Source organism: Antrostomus carolinensis, unplaced genomic scaffold (genome assembly GCF_000700745.2).
Source record: "Antrostomus carolinensis isolate BGI_N321 unplaced genomic scaffold, ASM70074v2 scaffold14774, whole genome shotgun sequence".
Taxonomy (NCBI): domain Eukaryota; kingdom Metazoa; phylum Chordata; class Aves; order Caprimulgiformes; family Caprimulgidae; genus Antrostomus; species Antrostomus carolinensis.
In genome coordinates, this window is record NW_010308794.1 from 27,343 (window position 1) to 29,011 (window position 1,669).

The 1,669-nt window shown below is 47.0% G+C and overlaps 1 protein-coding gene across 1 annotated transcript; it reads right to left on the reverse strand.

Annotated features, from left to right (window-relative positions):
* Window positions 1-1,022: 1,022 nt before the first annotated feature.
* LOC104523353 (LIM/homeobox protein Lhx3) lies at window positions 1,023-1,441 on the reverse strand (the record flags this gene model as incomplete). The annotated part of the gene is made up of 1 exon (XM_010165894.1): window positions 1,023-1,441. A coding segment is annotated over one exon (419 nt), but the record flags the coding sequence as incomplete, so codon positions are not given.
* Window positions 1,442-1,669: the final 228 nt, after the last annotated feature.

Below are 1,669 nucleotides of genomic sequence, written 5' to 3' on the forward strand. Positions count from 1 at the left end.
CTATATCTGCAGAAATACACAAATGCCTGGAGCAGAGAAGTGTCGCTAGGGAAGCGCGTCCTCGCTTCGACACGCTCGCGGCGGTGCCTGGAGAACGGCCAGAGCTAAACCAGCTGAAAGCCCCCGCTGAGAGACACCCCCCACCCCGAGAAGGTATTTGGCAACAAGACATCGGGGTCATTTTTGAGACACTTTGCAGTAAAACTGTTGCAAAGGAATTTGAAAGAAAAGCAGAAGGTTCACAATCAATCCAGAGCCACTTGTGTTCCCGGGTCAAGAAAAATCACCTCTTGACCTGGTGATAAAAGTGTAGTTATTTGGTAATAAATACATCTATTCACGGTTTAATGCTTACATGGCAGGATAAAGCTAGCAATCTACAAATTAAAAAGATGAGAAGCAGAATTAATTTTCATTTTACAAAGGAAAAGAGTTGTCGATAAATGATTGGCATATTAAAGAGCATTTCATTTTAGAAAAAGTTAATGTAAAACCAAAATAAAACAAAACATACTGCATCGGTTCACTTTTTAAAAAATCTGCTGGAAGAACAGAGTTTTCTACCATGGATTTCTGAAGTGATTCACTATTAACATTTCTCCTATAGAAATATAGACATTGTCACACCTTTTACCGTGGATAAGGACTTTATTTTCCCTTTGAAAGGTTTCGGTGTGGATGGGTGATGAAGCAAGTCCTTGCTTTGGAGAATGCACTGACAACAGAAAGTAAAATACCTCATATCAAATCTGTAAAGCACAAGTCTTGGTGGTTTAGTAAAGACACAAGAATTGGTTTCTTTTGGATGCTCCATATCACTGCACTGTGACTGTCTTTGCCCACCGTCCTCTGCCAACCCACCACTGGGTCACCCCCAGAAAGCACGTCCGCTCTCTCTATGCCGTCACGCTTTCCTGCCCCGCTCAGCAACCACGGTTTGTCCCTCCTTGATTTCCAAGAGCAGATGACGTTTAACAGCACCGAGTTCTTTCCCTTCTCACTGCATGGTGGTGGACCTTGTATCAAAATTGAGCGTGGTCAACTTCATCCAGCCAAGAGGCCGGGCTGGCAGGGAAATCCGGGTATCCCCCGCTGCTGCCAGTGGAGAGGTCGGAGCTGGGTCCATTCCCGGCCAAGACCCTCATAGACTGGGGCACCCCTTGTCCGCTTTGTCCCATGATGCCCAAGCTGCTGTCTGGGTAAACCAAGCTGGAGATTAAAGGCTGGTGGCCTGGCAGCGCCTGCAAGGAAGCTGGTGACTGGGGTATCCCGTAGGGGCTGTTGGATCGCAGGTCGTGATACTGGTCCTGAGCTGGGATGCCGCTGTGATCCAGAGCAAAGCTCCCGTTGGTCCCAGCCTGTCTGCCCAGGGCAGGGGATGCTTCGTTGAGATTGCTGTAAATCCCATTGGAATGGCTCATTTCAGACATGGAGGGCTCATCTGAAAGGGAAATGGACTGGTTTTACTGGGAGAGCAATGGTCATGGCTGGCAGCAGCTGCACAGGAACTCCTGCAAGCTCTGGGTGTAAATAGGTTAGATGTATGTGAGCTGAGCAGCCACACACTCGCCACTTGTAATTCCTTATTATTCCTCTCCTTGCTGACGGATCTTCATAGAAGACCACGGGATTAATATTTTTTTTCTGAGTACAAACATCTAATACATTT